Source organism: Strix aluco, chromosome 18, assembly GCF_031877795.1.
Source record: "Strix aluco isolate bStrAlu1 chromosome 18, bStrAlu1.hap1, whole genome shotgun sequence".
NCBI lineage: Eukaryota > Metazoa > Chordata > Aves > Strigiformes > Strigidae > Strix > Strix aluco.
Window position 1 is genome coordinate 14,784,750 of NC_133948.1, and position 18,054 is coordinate 14,802,803.

The window sequence follows — 18,054 nt, forward strand, 5'->3', positions numbered from 1 at the left end:
GCTCTGGGCAGAGGAAGGTTGAAGAAGGTGCTGCCAATCCAGGTAAACACAGCAGTGAGATGGGAAATAATTTCTCCAAGGGGCCACCTACCTCCCTGAGGAGCTACAAGAACTGCTACAGGGGATGAGCAAGGAGGAGAGAGGCCACCGCTATGCTGCAGTGGCCCTGGTTACCTAGAGCTGTGCTCCTCTCCTCCAGGAGCTCCACCTTCACCAGCTGGTTGGCCGGAGGGGCATCTTCAAGCCTGTCAATCAGCGCATTGACCAAGTCTTCATGGTTCCCTGGAAACACGCCCAAGTGGTCCCCGGGCAGGTACTGCAGTTCCTGGTGTCCATTGGTGTGGAGGCGCAGGAAAATTGTCAAGCGGCTACAGGAAAAGGAGAAAAAGAAGTATTTTGGGGGAGTCCTTCAGGGAGTCGCTGAGGTCTGGCCTCAAGAGCCGCTGGGTGTGCTGGGCAGTGATGGCATGTCCAAGCCCCGGTGTCCCACTGAGCAGTCACCAAAGTCAAAGCAGGGAGCTAGAAAGGACACTGCAGAGCCCGCCTCCCCCCCCACTGCTGACTCACCCTGAGGGACTTTTTAAAAGGGAAAAAACAGTTTAACCTCTTGCTTCAGCAATTTTATCCTTTCTCTGCATGCACCCTGCCACCCCACAAGTGCGGCCACCCATCTTCTCATCCTTACAGACAGCAGGCTAATTTATGTAGCAGCAGAGATTTCACCGTGTAAGAAGGCAGGGAACACCCTTCTCTGGGTTCATGTGGCTTCCAGCCTTGGTTGTAATTTGCACAAAGATGGTATCCATGGGACATTCAGGGGTCAAGGGATATTTGCAGCACTGCATGAATGGATGCTCGGGTGCATTCAGCTCCCACAGCTCCCAGGACAGCTGCATCTCCTACCTGGACTTTGGGCTCTGCAGGTTCTGGCGTGTGATAAGCCGGGCTGCATAGACACGTTTTTTGTGGATGCTGTACAATCCTGCAGAGGAGAAGAGTCAGTGAAGCAACACAGCAGAGCATGGCCAGGGCAGGTGGCTTCTGGCTTTTGCAGGGCTGTCAGCCATCGCTGCGGTTCAGCCCTTCAGATCGGAGCTGGCTGATGCCAGCCACAGCAAGTGGACCGTGGGTTCAACCACCCTCCTGCTCCCACCTCCTGCAAAGCTTCAGTGAGCCTGGGGGTTCAGAAACTCCAGGGGGGAACCAAACACGTGTCCCTTTTGTTAGTGGCTGAGGAGGACTCTGAAACCACCCACATGAGGAGTGGGGACATGCCCTCACGTGCAGGCATGCACGTCTCGCTGTCAGTACCACCTGGCTGGTAGCAAATTTGGGAAGAGCTAAGCCAGTGTGGCAGATCATCAGCTGCAGGAGCCGTGCTGAGGGGCCAGGTGTCGGTGGGCTGGACCTGCCATTGCACCGCAACGCTCGGTGGAGCGGCATTTGGACAAAGTGAGCTTGGAAAGCTCCCAGGTTTCCAGCTCTTCACTTCAAAAAATGGGGTCAGGAGGAGGGAGATCAGATCGTATCCCAACATCTCTGTTACAGATACAGACAGAGACCAGCTAGAAGGGCCTGACACTCTCACAAACTGCTCCTTGGGCATGTGATGGAGGGGAAAGGCAAGACTGAAATGCTGAGATTTTAACACAGAATAAATAAGTTTGGCCCCTTTGCCCCCACTTGAGCCCACTATGTCTTCCCCTCTACCTGTTCCATGCCCAGAGCCCTCCAGGGTGACTCCATCTTTGTACCTTGTGTGAGCTCCGGGGCCTCGGCCACATAGGTCAGGCGAAACTTGCTCCTCTTCCAGCTCCGGTCATTGCTGATGAGGGAGTTGTTTGCTTTCTCGATGTTGACGTCGTCCCCCACGCAGAACACATCGCACGCTGCCTGCAGCACGCACCAGGCTCTCAGGCATCTCCCTGCTGTCCCTGGGCTTTCTGACGAAGCCCCACAACCCACCTTGTCCCACCCCACCTCAGCCAACACATGGAGAAGGAGCCCTCAAAGATGTAGGGCTGTACCAGTGGCCATGGGCATGTCTCATGGTGCCCTCATTCCCCAGGCATCTGGGGTAATGCAGCAATTCCACACAGTGCTCACCCTTCGGCAGTCAGCACAAACCAGAGCATCAGCTCCATGAAAATATGGAGAAACTCTTTATTGTGGGCCAGGGTGATGGCCAGGTGTCCCAGTCTATGTAAGGAGAGGCTGGGTTTTGATCCAACTCTAACCAGCAGCTTTGCTCTGTCCCTGTGTCCTCCTCCCCCCTGCTCTTCCCTGGGGCACAAAGGAATCGGGTTACCTTGAAGACCTTTTTGGCCCAGGTCCTAAAGGACTCCTCTTGGCCGCAGAGCTCATCCCCTTCTCCCATGCGGAGGATCCTCTCTCCACCCAGCTCCTCCAGGAGGGTGTCCACTGCCCGGGCAAAGGCGCAGAAATGGGGATAAGCACGTGATCCCAGCCCAAACACGGAGAACCTGCGGAGAGGTGGCACAGCTGTGGCTACCGAGCTGGGAGGGACATTGAAATCTCCCCCTCCTGCTCCACCATGGCCAACACCAGCTTGAGGGAGCATGGAGGGATCTGCGTGTTGCAAAAATGCATCATGTTTTAGGAAAGAAAGAGCTGTGGTAGGAGAAAGGAGCACTGTGCAGCACCAGCTCCCACTCTGTCCCTTCTGCAGCAAGAAATTGCTGCCTCCCACCCCATCCTATTTACCTGACATTAGCCAGGGGCCCTGTGCTTTCAAAGTTGTCCCTGGAGTCAGGGCCGTCGCTTGAGGATTTCCGTGCATCCGAGTAAGAGGAGACGCTGTTGAAACGAACCTTGTAGCTCCTGTGAACGGCAGCAGCATCAAGTATTAACAATGGTGACAAATGTGCGAGTGGTTCCCACCGAGCTGCGTGCTCAGAGGGGACCAGATTGTGGAGGAGACCAAACCAGAGCTCAGGGCTCAATATTCCATGAGCAGGCACCATGATCAGTGGCTAGATCAGAGAAATGTGCTCCTGCCCAGGGTTAAGCCATAGCAGCCCTAATGGTGCCTCCCCCCAGCTGGACCCGGTCTGCTCCATGAGGTCCTCCAGTCACCTCCCAGTGGGTTGACCCAGGTGTTGGCCACCACATTGCCCCCAGCAGTGCAGAGCTCACAGGACTTTTGGCTTTACCTGTCCTTTCCTGGCTGCACACAAGGTCGGGTATATTCTGAAGGATTTTACATTCATAGGAAGTAAAAAAAAAAAAAAAAGGAGAGAAGAGGGGATGAGGAGGGGGAAGGGGAGTGGAGAAAAAAATCTGACAACAGCAGAAGTATTTCTGAATTGAACCATCTTCAAAAATTGCTCTACACAAGGGTTTCTAAATATACTGCCAGAGCAATGAAGCAGTAGTGTGGATGAGTCACAGCAGACCTCCTGCACCCAGCACGCCGCGCAGAGGAGACAACCCCTGAGCAAAATAACTGCCAGGGTCGTAGAGCCCTGTGCTCCACCTCTGCTCCACAGCCTCCTCCTTTCTGCCCAGACCCTCATGCTCTTCTGCTTCACTCCATCTGGATGGACCCACTTCTTTCTCTGCTGTCCCTGGGCCATGTCCTCACCCCGGGTTACGTGGAGAAGGCAGAGCAGCACAGCCCACTGGTTTAGATGGGCATGAAGCCCAAATTCCCCACTTGGGTGGTGGGCCCAAGGTCGGGGCACCAGCAGCTCTTGCTGAAACGAATACATCCTTGTGGCAGGGGATGACTGTTGAAAGATGGGTGGCGTTTGAACAGTGGGTCCTTAAATATGGCAGGATTATGAATGCCTCTGAAAACCCTTAGAGAACCCTTGCTGTAGGACACAAGGAACCAAATATGCAACCACAGCAAAACCTCTGGGCTGTGGTCAGAAAGCCACAGCCGCAGCACCCTGGCAGGCTCCTCGAGACACTGTGGCTTAGAGAGGTCACCAGTCCCTGCCCTGGGTAGACATGGAGCTGAGAGCCCGGGGGGTGCGTGGGCAGGAGCTGCTCCCTCCAGCCTTTTCCTACAGACGCTGCTGACTCTGCTCCTCTTCCCTAGACAGTCTCCTCCAGGACGTCTTTTCTCATTGCAAAAGCTTTTTTTCACGCTTAACGTCAGCATCTCTTCCTACCATCCAGAGCCATGACCTGTTGCCCTGTCCCAGGGGGGCCATGGGGAGTAATTTATTCCCTCCACCTCTGCACTCACCTTTTCCATATGTGAAGTCTGCTACCACATGACTTTTTTGTTTCCTCTTCTCCAGATAAAATAGCTCTCACTGTTTTGATCTGTCCTCACAGGTCGCCGTTTCCAGCACTCTGACCACTTTTGCTGTCAGGTAACCAAGCCACAGGCTGTTCTGGCTCTTAGAAACTCCTGCCAGTCCCTTAAATTACATTTAGAGGTGACTGGGACAGTGAGCTCAGGTGTTTTTGTCCTCAAACCTGCCTGGCTTGCTGTGGGTGGCACTTCCGCATCCAACTCAATGTTGCACCAACCCAGCCCCACAAAGTGAAGATCCTTGGGGTGAGAACCACGTGCAAAATGTCCCTTCTCCACCCAGTCACCTCCAGGGCAGCCTGCACATCCCATTTTGTCAGCTGTCGCTACTAAGGCACGGGGCCATTAGAAACCTGATGGATTTTTGGCTCACAAACCCTGCAGGGATCCATCAGATGATCCACAGCAAGGAGACCACTTCGGGGCTGCTGCGTCGCCAGCAGCAGAGAGGTACAAATCCATCCCTGCCCTGCCCGGTGGTGTTTGTCACCACTCTGCAGCCACACCAGCACTGCTCTGTGCTGCTCAAGCAGAAAGTAAGGGTGATTAAATTGCACTGTACCACTGGCCAGTGTTAATTTTTCCTTAATTAAGGAGCAGCCTTTTGCCAGTTGTGAGCATCACTGTGTTAACTCAGAAAGACTCCAGAGCAGAGCAGTATCCCAGTTAAGCAAAATATATTGTACTTAATAGCTAAAATAAGGAGGTCCCAAATGATTAACACTTTGCTGGCTGCCCTCACTTCCCAGCCTCTGGGACATGCAACGAGATGCTCGAGGCTCATCTTCCACTGATGGGGGATTTTCTAGAACCCCAGACTCTGTCTCCAAAGTACCAGTTCCAGACTCACTGTTACAAACATCACAGCCAGAATTTATAACAACTCTTACTTTCCTGAGAAATATTTTTACATGATGCAAGAAGTTATATTTGGTTCTCAAACCCTCCCCCATATACATAGCTGGAAACTCCCTTCTACCTCCAAGTCTTACTATTTTGGTGTCTCCTGAACAACCCCAACTCTTAGATTCAAAGATTTTGGAGGAATTCCTGCTTTTATTTGTGGTTTTGGGGGTTTTTTTGGTAGATGCCTGCCTCTTACAGCTGAAAAGAGAAAGTTTAAAATGCTAGCCCAGGGAATTACAGGCTGGAGTCCCCAGGCATGCCTGACTCAGTGCTTTTGTCCTCCCTGGGACCTCTGCGTGATCCATCCCCTGGTTCTGCAGGCAGGTCTCATCCCTCGGACCTTTGCGGACTTGAAACCTGCGTGGGGATTTCACACTGCCTTCTGAGGGGAGGAAAGCAGAGAAGCAGGCTGTGCCGGCTGCGGGGCTGTCTGCTTGCTGGGGTTGTGAGTGGGAAGGGAGGGTTTTGGGGTGCTCTTACTTCCTCTCCTCCAGGTTGGAGTTGGGATTCTTCATCTCCATTAATGCGCAGCCAAATTTCTACAGAGAAGAAATTAAAAAAGGCCATCAGTTTTGCCACTCTCTGCAGGAAATGGAGCAGTGACCAAAGCTTGGGCTGCAGCTCTGCTCTCTGCTTGCTGTTCCCAGCAGCCTGCAATGCTGTTGTACAGGGCTGGACGAGGTCGTAGCTCCCTGGTCAAGGGGCTGGCACCTTTTGTGTGACACTGACACCAATTGTACAGGATGAATTTAGCAACAGATGAGTTACTTGTCTCACAGCGGGAAATAAGTAGATATCCCTGTTTCAGAGCAAGCTGGAGGCAGGCAGGCACAGCACCAGGTATCACACAGCACCCAGACCTGTTTTGGGCCATTCCAGCTCAGGCTGAGCAAAAAGAGGACACCGCTCCCCATTACCTGCTGTCTCTCCCCTGCCCATGTCCCTGCTGTAGTCATCCACCCCTGCGCTCTGTCCTACCTCTCCGTTCTCAGGTGGGTCTCCATTGCCAAAGGTGCTTGTGACCACCAGGACCATGGTTTCATGCTCTAGGTGCACGATGTCATACTCGTCCATGGACATCACCTGAGAGCAACAGAGATGTTAGCAAGAGGCCTTTGGTGGGGAGATCGACCACCAGCCAGTCTCCTGGGATGGACCCCAGCCCACCTGGGGGTGGGAGCAGCATATCCTTGCTGACTCCATGCCAGTGCAAGAGCAGAAATCTCCACACAGGGAGAGAACAAGAGCCTCAGGGGACATGGGCAAACCATGGGGCTACCACCCGAGAGGCAGTCAACATATGTACGCTACAATGCCCGCAGGAGTATTAGCTGGAAAAAATCCTGTGCGGGCTTCAATCCAGACCCTCAAGGTCATATCCTGGGAGCTGATGAAAACCCTAGGCTAGGAAGCTCCATGTATGTTGAGCCATATGTTTTCCAACAGCCATGTATTTCCTTGGTCCACCCAGACGCGCACATAATCTCGCAGGGGCTGGAAGCTGGTACAATACCTTGGCATCGAAAGCATGCTTGAAGATTTCACACAGAGTTTTTGCATAGACCTGCGACTTCCCTGTTTCAGTGGCATACAGGATGGTTGCTTTGACCCTCTTGGCCATGGCCTGTCCCATCAGCTTGGCTGAGAACTTCACAGCTCTAGGAAGCAAGAATAAATCCTGGTAAGAGAGCTTGTTTCCTTGCCAGTGCCTCCAGCCCAGACTATTCACACCATTTTATTTATTAAATGAACAGCCTGCCTACAAAACTGTAGCATCACTTTTTTTGTTGTTATATGCCAAGCAGGGAAGCTATGGAAGAGTCTGTCCATCTTGACTTGTCAGAGAGGAAGACTAGATGAGGGGGCTTGAAGATGGATCTTAAGTACCTGAACAGGTATAGGGAGGAAAATGCTAAATCAAGTGTGGAGGTGCACTTTCTGTGCGGACAGAGATGCAGAAGGAGGGGCAGCAGTCGCTGAAAGCAGTGACCAGATAACCTCAAAGGAAAAGCTGGAGACCAACCAGAGCCCAAGCTATGGGAAGAACAGTGGCTTCTCCATCTCTTCATGTCTTTAAATCCTACCTGGCTGCCTTTCTGCAGGAGGTTTCCCAGCCGAGCAGAAGTGTCTGGCCTCCACACACCACACACAAAGCCCTGAGACACTGAGAAGGTCAGACGAAGCTGTCTGTAGTCCCTTTGATTTGCACTCCAGTGACACTATGAACTTTACTCAGAGGAACAGTCCTCCTGAGGCTGAGAGGTTGCACATTTATTTGAGCGTTTGCAGGGCTGTGTCTAGCTGGCTGCCTCCTGTGACTGCAATCGTGACTGAATGCATTTGCTCTGGTTTTCCCCACTGGCTCAGCTCTGACAGCAGGGCAGAAGGTCCCTGAGAGGTCACTGGCCTCTCTAATCCTGGCCAAGGTGATGCAGAGCTAGAAACACTGGCTCCTTGTCTATGCTAGCACTGCTGGCTGGGTTGGCATCAGTGGGAGCACAGCGTTGGGGGTCAAGGGAGGCTGTCATGAGCCAGCTTTGGGTTGCACGGTAGGGTGTGGCAAGTTTGTTATTTTAGCACCATTCGTAATCACATCAACATTTTTTTTTTTCCTAAGTGAAGAATATCTTCATCTTTTCTAAATGAACGATCAAGCCTTTAAATGGAGCCACCAGAAAGGCAGGTCTGGATTTAACCTGGTGTGTTGCAACAGGGAAAAACAGTTTTTGGGGGGTTGAGAGAGCACAAAGCATCTCTGCGGCCTTTGCAAGAATAAGGGCTGCTTGATTCACTTTGACAGGGTGATCAGTCCCTGCCCTGGGGTGGTCAAGTTCAGCAAGACTCCTGCATCCCCTTCAGATGAGCTATGGGGAATGGAGATTACACTGGACTGGTTACACGGGCAGGAGAAGAGAAGCCCAGCTTCCCCCTGCCCCTCCTGCCAAGGCGGGAAGAAATGCTCTAGGTTTGGAAAATCACTTGGGGAAAACAATAAAGAGGAGGAAAGAAGAGGTAGAAACCCCACCAGGCTGGTCCTGCTTCCTCCGGGCAGCTCCCCTCCTTGTCAAAGTCAGCCCCAGGACCATTTATGTTTGCTGCTATACCATCACTCCTCAGCGTAGTTCTGTGCATTAAAGTTGCCCCTTTGCTTTCCCATGACAGTTGTGTCCTCTGTCCCCAGGGGAGGGAAGGGGCAGGACGGGCAGGGACTGCAGGTTTGAACGCTCTGATTTGGCCAGAACCAGCACGGCCTGTCTGAACAGGTATCAAAATCATGCTGCGACCAGTGCCAAGTGCAATGCTCAGGACTGCTGGGCTCAGTCCGCCACTTGTTCAGCTGATTAGCTCAGATCCAGGCAGGATTAATGGTGAATTACAAAAATAATTCCTCTCCCCTACATCAGGAACAACAGAGATGTTTTTTTAAATTACCTGCCATGCTCACATTTTTATAAAATCATTTATCAATCACACACACACACACAAATAAAAGCATTGTTTCTTCTAACTCAATGGCTCAATTAATCTTCCTGCACTCTCCACCAGCCCCGGGCTGCAGCCCAGACCCAAGCACCGGTGTCAGCCTAAGGAGCACATTCATCAGCTGCTGATCATGTTTATGGATGCACCATGGAAAATAGCTTACAGAAGGTGACAGCTGAAGAGTGGGAACAAACTGATAGTAGCGACTTGGGGAAACTGAAGCGTGGGGAGACGCTGTGAACAGCACAAGGCCACCTGGCAGCCTGGCCACAGATACTGGGGCAGACCTGGTCCTACCCAGTCTTGGCCCAGGGCTGCTGCGGAGCCAGCAGCTCCTACAAGAACTTGTCTGCCAACGGCCCACGGGGGAGGCATCTGGGCCAGGATCAGCCAAAGGGTCCAAATTACACTTCATTCCTACACCCCTGCTGACTAGGAGTTTTGGCAGAGGAGAGGGACTCGTGTGGCCCATTACTAGGGGGCAACTGGCCATGAAGTGCAAATCTCAGCTTGGTCCTGATCCATCTGCTACCAGTAAGGTACCTTCCTATCTCCCTGCTCCTTGCAAAGTGGGTGTTTGGATGTTTAGACACGCACTGGAGACAAGTGCTCCTCAAGTAGCTAAAGACTCGATGAAAAAAAGAGAAATATGGACACAAGTTTCATCGCACTTATGGCAGCATGGCCCTGAACAATGATGGGTGATCCCTCTGCCCCAGGAGGCTCTGAAAGGTGACATACAGACAGTGTACCCCCAAGAAATGAGAAAGCCGTTCCTGAGCGCTGAAGATCACCTTACTGGACGATGAACCAGCTTGGGAGAAGAGACTATATGCAACAATTGGTAATCACCTGGTTACACACCCTTTGGTGGTCTAGTGGGGTGTTCAAAGGACTGCCTGTTTCTCCAGATGTCCATTTGGCAGCTAAAGCCTCCAGTGGCCTGAGATCCAGGCTCACAACCCATCAGTTTGCACACATCCGTAGGGTTGTGCTATCAAACAGCAGAGCAAACAGAGCTGCCCAAAACCAGGATCGGCCCCAAACACTCCTGGGCTCTTCAGAGCCCACTGGTACTTACTTTGCTAACTTCTTAAAGCCAATGGCCCTCTTCTTGGTAGGTGTCCCATTGACCCCTTTCCAGACGTGGGTGTTCCAGGGGTCCGGCTAGGAGAGAGAAGAGCAGCAGCTGATGGGCAGTGCTCAGAGCTTCAAGAAATGCTCTATCTGCAGCACTGAGCACTGAATTCCTCTAGTCACGAAGGGAAGGACTAGCTGGCCTCTTCACAGCTCCCGATCTCCTGTATAGGTCTCTGATCCTTGGAGCCCCATGGGCTTTTTGGGGCAGTTAGGCAACGGAGTATGCACAGAAAAATTGCAATATAACAAAACCTTGCTGGCTTGTAACAGCATCTGGCCAAATGCTTTCTCACCTCTGAGATGAGCATTAATAGGCCACAAGCAAAAAGAAGACAGGCAACCCCCAAAGGGGAGAGGCAATGGAAACACATCCTTCCCCCTCCCCAGCCCACAGGTTATTTTTTTTCTGAAGAGGTCCTTTGGGGAGGGGAGGCAGCTGAAGCAAGGAACAAGCACACAGAAGCTAATTCAGTGCCCTCGCAGGCGGCTGTCTGTAATCGGGGCCAGGAACCCTCGGGGTTCCTGGTGGATTGGTTATGGAAATGAACAGACTGCTCCTGTTTTGTGATTGTTCCTTAAGGGCTCTTGACTAAAGGTCACATTGTGTGAAAACCACAGGAGCTGGGATGGTTGGCTAATGAGGGTGTGTTTGCTTAAGGGCCTTTTTCCCATGATCTGAAGTGTTAAATACTCCAGCACCAGCATTTCAGCACACTGCTTGGCCTGCTGGACAGGAGCCCCCCCCATCAAACTGTTAGATCCCCAAGCTGGCAGGAGTCATCGACTCAAACCTGCAGGCTGGAGAGAGGAGGGATACAGTGACTACCAGGTCATTTCCTCACCTAGCCATCGAAGTGCAAAATTAGGCACTTCCAAAGGGAGAAGCTCTGCTTAGTCCTGCTTCCAAGGGTAAAAGCTGGAGCCTCAGGTGTCTCATGTTCCCATGGAGAGGCAAAAAGCCATTCCCCTGTAAAAAGGTGTAATATCCAATATTACACCACATTAGGGGGAATCACCAATTAGACTTGTTCATGGACTTCACTGCCTCAAGGGCCAGCTTGTTGAAGGGATTAGATGGTGTACCTCTCCTTCCTGCATCTTCTGACTCCATGTACCACCCTGCTCTTGGCTATACCTTTGGACATGCAGCACTGGTGGAAAGTGGGGTTGCAGACAGTACCTGGTACTCAAAGGAGGGTGTGAGACGGTAGTTGAGCATTTCCTGATGGAAAACTGGGGTGATGCTGCCAGACATTGGTGGGACAATCCACACCCAGTCAGCAGGACAGCCTCCACGGCATCGGTACTCATTCTCCATGTGCTTGATAAAGGACTCAGTGGCTGAGTGGTGATCCACAATGGTCACCTTGTCACTCTGTCGGGGGGAGAAGAGAGCAGAGCCAACAGCTGTGGGTTAATACACCCCAGAAGATGAAAGACAAGATTTTACTTTTGGAGCTGTTTGACCCGAATATGATTCACTCCCATGGTCCTACAGGACGGTACCCTTGGAGATGACGCAAGGCAGCTGCTGACCCTGGTCTTCCCAAGGAGGCTGTAAAGCTGCCCTTGTCCTTTCTGAGTAGATGTGCTATGGGATGGCTGTTCCTCCAACTCAAGGAGCAGCTCTGATCCAGCTCTGGGGAAGGACTCCCACCCTCTGAAGTTGGGTTGCCAAGGTCTAGTTTTGCTACTTGACCTTTAAATGTAGGCGGGGGAGAACATGGGCCAATTCATGCCTCATGGATGAGACAGAAGGGCTGGATCTTGCCCCCTTGGGGCATTCCCTCTGGACTGGCAGAGCTCAGGTGCTGGTAGTGCTGTTTTTGCAATATTCAGGGCACAGAAATTATTAAATTTCACTGCAGGGTCCTGGAACAGCCCAAAATTAGGAAGGCACAGCCCAATTTCAGCTGACTGTATCAGCTGCTGCTGTTGTCCTTGGGCAGATGTCTCGATACTTGTCCCATCCAGTCCCTGTGTCCCTCAAGCTTGACCCAAACGAAACAGAGTCCTGCTGCTCAGGTACCTGGAAGCTGTACAGCACAGCAATGTTGATCTCCACCAGAGCCTGGTCCTTCCACAGCGAGGAGGTTTTCCTCATATCCAGATTCATTTTCTTGGCCACTTGCTGTAACAAAACATGGTAGAAGGTGGATGCTTTTAATGGCCAAGAACCAAGGGCTGGAGGTCTCTGCTTGAGGGGCCCAGGCTGACACAAGGCATGTGCAGGGCAGGGCAGCACACTTGTAATGAAGGGCTGACATTTTGCTTTCCTCTGAGATGTGGTCCTGCCTTTTCCTCTCCATGACAGGAGCAAGACCAGTCTGGCCTCCCTTCCTCCCCCAAGCACATGAAGATCACTAAATGCTGAAAAGGTCCATCAAGAGCAGTTGCTCTTTGTAGGAGGAGAGGAAATGAGTGGGTTCCATGGGACAGCAGGAGACGGTGGTGATCCATATGCTGGGAGGAACAGAGCCTTGCACCCCTCCCCATGCCAGACCTCCTTCTGCTTCCAAACTCTGTTCTTTCTCAGCCCATTTTTTCTACCTGGAGTCCTTCCCCCAGACACTCACACACACACACACACACACACATGCACTCGGGCTCACCCTTCTGGTATCCAAGTGAGCTCTCAAGCAACTGGGGAGGGACACAGCATGTCCCTTGAATGGGCAAAGGAGCCACCCTTGGTGGGTGCAGATCCTCCGCACCAGTGCCTCCCCATGGCTTGGCTTTGTCTCTGCCTCACCCACTCAAGGCAACACTCTCCCGGGGTCCTGCCTGCTCCCCAGTAACTTCGCACATCCCCACTGCACCCCAGGCCTCCTCAAGGAGGGGGAATTACCTCCAGTATGTTGTAGCGAGAGTTGTCACAATAGTCCCGGACGCCAATCTCTGTGCCCATGTACCAGCCGCTGAAGGGGCAGGCGGAAAACTCCAAGCCACCAATCTCAAGGAGCATGTTGGAAACTGCTGGCAAACCATACCACTTCAGGCCCAGGTCCTTAAACCATTCAAACCTGCAGGGATACAACAGGGTGAGGCAATCAGCCATTCCCCAGTGCAGGCAGGGGAGTGGAAGAGGTTACTTTGCTACCAGCCACCAGGCTGAAGGACACGTGAGCAAAATAGTTCCTGGAGGCAATATCTCCCTTAGGGGCTGTTTACAGAGAGAAAGGGATATATCAGGAGCGTGTAAGTCCCGGCAGACTTCAAGGAAAGGGAAGCCAGCCCTGAGACAAGGACACAACTTGTTTTCCACCTCCAGGGTCTGCCAGCTCCTCCCTCAGAGTGGAAGGAAGACCTGGAAGAGGGTCCTGGGTAAAGCACCCAAGCCACAACAAGGAAGGGCCAAGCACAGGACATGGCTTGGGGTGAAACAAGAGGAGCTCAGTCTTGCAGCAGTTTCAGGGCTTACTCTGACTTACTTGGGATGACGGATGGGCACTTCCAGCACAAGCTCTGGGGGGATTTCGAAGAGCTCTGGATCATTGCCATTGGCTTGAAGAAGCAGAGGCAGGATATCGAAGCGCCCATGTGGTGCCTTCCACCCTTGCTGAATGCAGATCTACAGGCCAAACAAAGGTGGGGTTAGAAGTCCCACCAGGTCACCTGATCTTCAAGCATTATGGACAGGGAGTCGCATGGCACTGAGCAGGGTCTCCTAACAGCATCTCTGCTCAGCCCTTACAGCTGAACAATAACTACCATCCAAGGGAACTATGACACGGGGTTGCCTGTCACAGCCAACCCATGGCCAACTAAGGGGGATTTGGGCTGAAAATGAGCCTAGAACTAAATCCCCAGGTAGGATCATGGCTCTGAAAAAGCTTACCCTATTTTTGTCTGTAATGGTGAAGGAGAAAATGGGTGAGAAAAGCAGAGGAGTTTGGGAAGAGCTGAGCAGAGCACTGGTGCTGTGTGGACAGTGCCAACAGGCAGCAGCGTAAGGCAAATCTCATTTCTGATTCCTGCTGGCCCAGGTCAGCGGTGGGCACACGTTGTCCTGCTACAGTTCCCTCAGCACCCCTAAGTGACCCCTCCTCAGCAAAAGGAAAATGAGATAAGAGCCTTTCAGTGCAGCTACGGCCAACTCCTGCATGTGTGGAAACAGTTTTTATTCCTGGGAAAATATCTGAGGATGAGACGAATCCAGCTTCCCTTTGTGGCACTGCAGTGGATGTGATAAACCCTGCTTGACCCAGCACCCTCCTCACTCCTGGGATGGTCCAAATTTCTGCAGGCCCCACCAGCCCCACACCCACGGTGCCCAGGAATGATGGCTTCAGCCGGTACCTCCGTCAGTTCCACGTTTGCAGGGTCTCCCAGGATAGTGCCGTCGGGCTGCTTGTAGCCAGCGTAGCGGATGAGCTGGGCGTTCCAGATGCGGAAGTCGTGCTTGCTGTCCGTCCGCTGCGGGAAGATGGTGATAGCAGATCTGGAAGGAAGAGGCAGCGCTGGTGAACGCCAATGATGTTGCAAGGGCAAAGGACAGGGGTCATCAGAAGAACAGCAAAGTGTTGCGGGGGAAAGGTGCTGCCCCTGACTGCCACCACCTGTGCACCACCTCAGCTTGTGCCTTGGACAAGCCCCCAACATTTATTATATTTCCTTCACAGGAAGAAGTCATGGCCAGGTGCACTCCAGCTCTGGAATTTAGGGTGTTTCCAGCGATTCATGCAGAAGCTGGCTGCTAACGTGGGGTTTCAGACAGATCTGGAGAGCAGTCTGTGCTCTGCATTTGATGCAGAATATAGGAAAGGAGAAATAATTGGAAAATCTGCCCTTTGAGGTCCTACAGAGAGCAAGAAGAGATATACTTGGACCAGCAGGACACCTTCCCCTGATATCAGGTCCCTCTAACGCTCCCCAGGACAGGCACTGGCTACAACCACCCTGTTGTGCAGCAGCTGCTAAAGGAGACTATGTCAGCAGGGCCCAGAGCTGGGTTGACACACATCCTGAGGCCTTTGGATGTAAATCCTGGTGACTCCCTGGTGGCTCACCTGAGGTTCCCTTTGTTGGTGGCGTATTTGATGTGGTTGCAGATATAATTGAACATCCCATGGGCTGTGGTGCAGTCCCGGGCATCAAACACCTGAAACAGGGGAAGTAATTGTGGTGTTGCTACAGGATGCTCCGACTCCTAGGGCAGAGCCAAGAAGAAGAAACACAGCACAGGGAAAGCCCTAGAAACCACCATGACTTGTTAGGTATCTAAAGCTCCATAATTATGTGTTCCCTGCCCTTACAGCACATGGATGTCTAATCCAGCTGCCCCTTCTTCTTTGGAGAGGCCAGTCATCTGCTGCTCAGGCAAAAACCTCCTCAATCCAGTGCTCTCAAGCTGCTGCTGTTCCTGGCTTATCCACCAACAGTTTTGGTTTCTGCACTTCGTCTCTTGTAGATCAAGACTCAAGGCTGACATAGGATCAGTATCAGTCAGACCTGAGATCCACTGAAAGGACAGGGAATCATGGAATCATAGAGTGGTTTGGGTTGGAAGCGACCTTTAAAGGTCATCTAGTCCAACCCTCCTGCAGTCAACAGGGACATCTTCAACTAGATCAGGTTACTCAGAGGCCTGTCCAACCTAGCCTTGAATGTTTCCAGGGATAGGCGTCTACAAAAGGATGAGGAAACCAGAAAAGAGGGTCAACAGGAGGCTTGAAGACAACTTCTTGTGGAAATGGCTCCTCCTATGGTTCAGATATGCCAAAAGAAACAGCGGAAGAGAAGAGCTGAAGGCTTAGCTGGGAGCAAAGGAGGCCCAGCCTCCCAGCCCCAGGCAGTGCCTACACCCTGGGTGAAGCAGCCACAGAAATTGCTCAGCAGCACTTCAGCTGTGGGAGCAGAGGGAGACGTCACCACCATACCAAGGGATTCCACTAGAGATCACTAATTCATCTCCTATCTTACACTTCCAGATAGTCAAAAGGGCACTGAGCCAAATCTTCTCCTGCCATAGTATCTCTGTACCATGGATGAGTGTGTTCTGCTGCCTCTCTCCAGGCAGAGCAATAGTTTTGGAAGCAGCACATAAGATATTGGAGCAGTATCTGATTTTGGAAAATCTTCTCTAGAACGCCAGCTTCCAGTTGGCCCCGTTTCAGACACAGACACCTAGGCTACACCTACCCCACAGAGGCTTTTCCAGTTCCTGCTGACTTCCCATCCTGTGCATCCCCAAAGCTGTCAAGGAGAGCGTAGCTGCTGTGTGCTGAACACCCCCAACATACCTGTGCTGTGCTTCCCCAGGTATTTGAAGAGCAAGTTTTGCCTCTCCAAAACTCCAGTGCATCCTTTGGCAGGCAACCTGCCAGCTGTCTCCAGCTGTGCTGGTGCTCACCTGCAGCTTGGACCACTGAATCCTGCCCACGCAGCGGGCTGCATTTCTCCAGGCATGCTTGGCTCCATAGATCAGCTCTGTGTCCCGCAGCTGGTAGGTATCAGTGGTTTCAATCTCCTTGGTCACTTCCTCCAGCCTTTCCATGTGGGCCTTGGAGCCAGATCTGCACATGTGGGGAACAGAGGAGATGGCAGTCACCAACTTGGGTGGAGGGCAGGGAATCCTGCTGCTCTCCACCTGGGCATGAGTTCTTTCTTTCTTAAGCACATGTGTGCACATATACACACACACGTGTGTGCTTTCAGATAACAGATGCCCGAGTGCAAATGGGAGAGGTTGGTAATTTGCACAAATTCTAGGAATGAAACTCCCCTGAAGAAGCAGCTGAATGTGGAGAACCACAGTCTCACCCTGCTTTGACTTGCAACCGTGAAAGATCAGCTCATATGTGACATCTCAGCATAAGCAGCAGTCAGGGCCTGTGACCTTCTCCAGCCAGTGCTTACCTCTTTATGGAGGAGTAGTACTGGTCAATGAAGTCCTTAGCCAAGAGAAGCACCTCCTCTTTTGTCCTGGTATCTTCTGACTTGCGGACATGCTGACTAGGGGTCATTACTGAGCCCATGCAGATCTGCTCAGTGCATGCCGTGGCCTGATGAGACAGAAGGAGACAAGCATGACTTGAGTTACTGCAGCACTTTTGTTACATGACCTGGGCTGAGGGAAGTCAACAATTAGCTATGCAGAAGTTGGTGGCATCTTTGACAAACAGGGACATTTGTTTTTCACACCTATCAGTACCATTGTGTAAGACAGCTCAAGCTCGTGCAGTCTTCTCCTGTCCCACCTGATACGGACAATTGGGGCTCAATAGATTCTTGTCCCAGACTGGCATAAAGTCATATGCTTTTCCTGATTTACCCTAGATGGGCTTCCCTCTCACCCAGCTTATTGCACCAGAAGTGAGACAAGAAGACTGACCTGAATTCATCCAGTTGTGCATTTCCAGGTAAAGCCATCTTGGAAACACTGTGATCCACTCAATTATGCTCAGACAACTTTTGGCCAGTGCTATCAACTCTACTCACCATCGCTGTCTTGAGGTGCAGAGTGTCATGAAGTACGGAGCCTGTCTCCCAGTTCTTGATTTTGACAAACCGTGGGCATTTGGAAGGACTTCCATTCACTGCGTTCTTAGTTGGGGACTGCCGCCCGGATGGTGGTGGCTGGACAATGGTGAAGACCAGGCACAAGGTTAGTATTCATCAAGGAGATACTGGAAAGAGGCCACAACGACAAGCAGCGTCTTGTATTAATGGATGCCCGTGCTTCAATCTTAGTGATAATATAGCAAGACAAGGTATACAAGGTATATGATCCAAGTATTGGCGGCGTTTGGGATGCTACAATGGAGGAACCAAATCTCAGTGCAACTGAGAAGTCATGTCTGTTTACAGAACAGCCAAACCTGTAGAAGAGGAGTTAAAAAACAGAGACAGAAGTGACTTGGGAGAAAGTTGTGTTCACGTTTCCCAGTGGAAGACTTACCTCTCTAAAATACATTAAATGTTTCCTTTTAAGGAGTATCATCTGCTCAGGTTTTACACATGCCAAGCTCTGCCTCACTAATACGAGCACTGTGAGATAGAGCTAACAGTTCCTCTGAGCAAGCCAAAGGCACATCTCCTTTGATATCAATGCTGGAAGATTGTAGCAATAAGGATGGATAAATTATACAAGTGGGAGGGCTGCTGAATTATGCATAGTTGGATTACTTCAGTCTCAGCTCTGAATCTCCAGCCCTCCCTGATACTCTGCGTCAGGGTGTGCTCCTCCAGCACATCTTGAGTTATAATCCAACATAAGGAAGAGCCACAGCCAGCAG

At 51.7% G+C, this 18,054-nt stretch overlaps 1 protein-coding gene across 3 annotated transcripts in view; it reads right to left on the reverse strand.

Annotated features, from left to right (window-relative positions):
* The window catches only part of NOS1 (nitric oxide synthase 1), a 76,820-nt gene that overhangs the window by 13,665 nt on the left and 45,101 nt on the right, over nucleotides 1–18,054 (reverse strand). For all 3 annotated transcript variants that reach the window (XM_074844110.1, XM_074844108.1, XM_074844109.1), the window contains exons 4-21: nucleotides 17,258–17,395; nucleotides 16,676–16,821; nucleotides 16,170–16,332; nucleotides 14,827–14,918; nucleotides 14,117–14,258; nucleotides 13,249–13,388; nucleotides 12,666–12,840; nucleotides 11,847–11,948; nucleotides 10,998–11,192; nucleotides 9,759–9,844; nucleotides 6,708–6,852; nucleotides 6,173–6,277; nucleotides 5,675–5,733; nucleotides 2,725–2,841; nucleotides 2,309–2,483; nucleotides 1,755–1,893; nucleotides 904–982; nucleotides 175–368 (exon numbers count right to left, since the gene is read on the reverse strand). In XM_074844110.1, the coding sequence (XP_074700211.1) occupies nucleotides 175–368; nucleotides 904–982; nucleotides 1,755–1,893; nucleotides 2,309–2,483; nucleotides 2,725–2,841; nucleotides 5,675–5,733; nucleotides 6,173–6,277; nucleotides 6,708–6,852; nucleotides 9,759–9,844; nucleotides 10,998–11,192; nucleotides 11,847–11,948; nucleotides 12,666–12,840; nucleotides 13,249–13,388; nucleotides 14,117–14,258; nucleotides 14,827–14,918; nucleotides 16,170–16,332; nucleotides 16,676–16,821; nucleotides 17,258–17,395 (2,392 nt within the window). The remainder of the gene's footprint in view (nucleotides 1–174; nucleotides 369–903; nucleotides 983–1,754; nucleotides 1,894–2,308; nucleotides 2,484–2,724; nucleotides 2,842–5,674; nucleotides 5,734–6,172; nucleotides 6,278–6,707; nucleotides 6,853–9,758; nucleotides 9,845–10,997; nucleotides 11,193–11,846; nucleotides 11,949–12,665; nucleotides 12,841–13,248; nucleotides 13,389–14,116; nucleotides 14,259–14,826; nucleotides 14,919–16,169; nucleotides 16,333–16,675; nucleotides 16,822–17,257; nucleotides 17,396–18,054) is intronic.